The sequence below is a fragment of the Trichoderma citrinoviride genome, assembly GCF_003025115.1.
Source record: "Trichoderma citrinoviride strain TUCIM 6016 unplaced genomic scaffold BBK36scaffold_182, whole genome shotgun sequence".
Lineage (NCBI taxonomy): Eukaryota > Fungi > Ascomycota > Sordariomycetes > Hypocreales > Hypocreaceae > Trichoderma > Trichoderma citrinoviride.
In genome coordinates this window covers 1-2157 of record NW_020194890.1, presented here as the reverse complement: position 1 = coordinate 2157, position 2157 = coordinate 1, and the positions used below count along the sequence as shown (strand labels likewise).

Below are 2157 nucleotides of genomic sequence, written 5' to 3'. Positions count from 1 at the left end.
GATGACGCTGGGAGCATGGATAAACTGGTGAGTCTGGCGACCCCGAACTGCAATTCCCGTTTCCCACCTCTTTCGCCTGGAGCAACCGCTCTGGCTGGAGGGGGGCTCGAAGCCTAGGGCGCGGGCCTTGCGCCTTGTCGCTGTCGCTGCTGCTGCTGCTGGCGTCTCTTGTCGCCGCGGGCCATGCTGCTGCATTGCGTGCATCGCCAATCTCATCCGTGACATCGAAAAATCGTCCCTCTGGTGTGATGCGGTCGCTGACAAGTCCCTGCCTCTTCGCCCCATAGGCGCATTCGGTGCTCGACGACGTGCTGTTCAACATCGTGTCGGACCTGTTGATGAAGACACACCGAGAGGAGAAGACGGCGAGGGCGACGACCGCGGCCATTCGGGTGGAGAAGCTGGCTTCGGACGCCTCAGAGAGCTCGACTCCCGACTCGGGTCCCAACGTGCGAATCGAGACGGACGCCGCAATCTACGAAGATGGCAAGGTGCTGCTCAAGGGCAACCCTCTCAAGACGACGACGGATATCCTGTGCCCCCGATGCCATCTCCCGCGACTCCTCTATCCGACCGACGGCAAAGGCGCCCGGAAGCCCGACCCTACGATTGTCTACTGCAAGAAGCACCCCTTCATCGAGAAGCCCGGATGCGACATCTACGGCCAGAGCTGGGTCGGACCGGGCCCGGGACGGGGCAAGAAGAAGAAGGACATGGACAAGAAGGACGGCGCCGACGGCACCCCCGAGCAGCGGCCGCCCAACGTGCTGTCGTTCCCTTCCGCTACGTGCAGCAAATGCAAGCGATGCATCCTGGTTACACGGCTGAATAATCACATGGGGTCCTGCATCGGCAACAGTGGCCGCAATGCCAGTCGAGCAGCCGCGCAGAGGATTAACGGCGGCGGTTCCCAGAACGAACCGACGCCTCCGCCCTCTCAGAAGGCCACGCCCACGCCGACCTCTCGGGCCCAGAGCCCCCGGAAGCGAGACGCGAGCGACGACGACGACGACTCGGAGGCTAGCAACCCCAAGAAGAAGAAGATGAAGCCCAGCAGCCAGACCAAAAAGGTCATCCTCAAGACGAAGCCTCCGTTGAAGAAGGACAAGATCAAGAGCAGCTCGCTGAGCCAGGAACAAAAGGCCGACTACGACGTGCCGTCGCCCAAGGTGCTCAACAAGATCAAGTCCAAGGCGGAGAGCCCGATCAAGAAGCTCAAGGTGACCAAGCCGACCATTGCCTCGCCCATGTCTAAGAACGGCCGAGATATCGACGGAGAGTCTGAGTCGTCGGGAACGCTCTCGTCACCGCCCGCGAGCCGTCACTAATGGGCGTTGCACAAAGAAGACGAGTTGCGCGAGTTTGAAGAGTTACATGCGTTCGCTCTGCCTGACTACAGCCGCATGATTGGATACGGGATAGACTCGAAGCGGAGGGCTTTTTGGAGTTTTGATATCCAATTTTTTTTTTCACCTTCATTGCACTTTTTTTCTTCTTCTTCACTGTACTACTAACTACTCTCTTTTTTCTTTTTTCTTTCCTTCTTTTCCAGACATACAAGAGAGGAAAACCGAAAACGGAAAAACGAACCCCAGACTGCTTGCTTTGCGTTTTTGATTTGGCAGCTCTAGGGGAACTGGGTTCGCTACTGGGCTGGCTGACTGGCTTTTACATACAGACGATGATGATACAACCAGCATCCCGAGGGAAAAATCGGAAATTTTGGCGTTTGGCGGAAAACAATCTTGATTTTAGTCGTCATTGCAATTGAGTCATCTTGACTATATCTCCTGTTCCTTGATGTGAAGGGCGTTTCTTGATTGTCCACCGTTTGGTTTATTCGACCGTGACATGGCCCAATGCCTGTTAAAAGCCTCCCCCGCAGCAATTATCGTTATAGAGAGAAAGACGAGAAGAAACAAACGCCATACCGTGCTGTCTATGCCAAAGCATTACTTGATATATACATGATATTCATCTACGCCGAAATATACACATGACCACGTCCAAATCCTGCCCCAGCCGGCTCCAGATTGCCGCATCCGGCCGAACGACTCTTATCCTAAAAATCCAAAGCAAACCACCCCCCCCTTTCGAATTACAGCTCAAACCTCGTCCTCAGCCTCCAGGACCCTCGCCTGAAAGATCTTGACCTCC

At 55.6% G+C, this 2157-nt stretch overlaps 1 protein-coding gene across 1 annotated transcript; it reads left to right on the top strand.

Moving 5' to 3' along the window:
• On the top strand, window positions 1-1328 carry BBK36DRAFT_1131421 (hypothetical protein; the record flags this gene model as incomplete). Its single annotated transcript, XM_024891974.1, has 2 exons — window positions 1-27; window positions 288-1328. Coding segments are annotated over 2 exons (1068 nt in total), but the record flags the coding sequence as incomplete, so codon positions are not given.
• Between the last annotated feature and the right edge of the window lie 829 nt (window positions 1329-2157).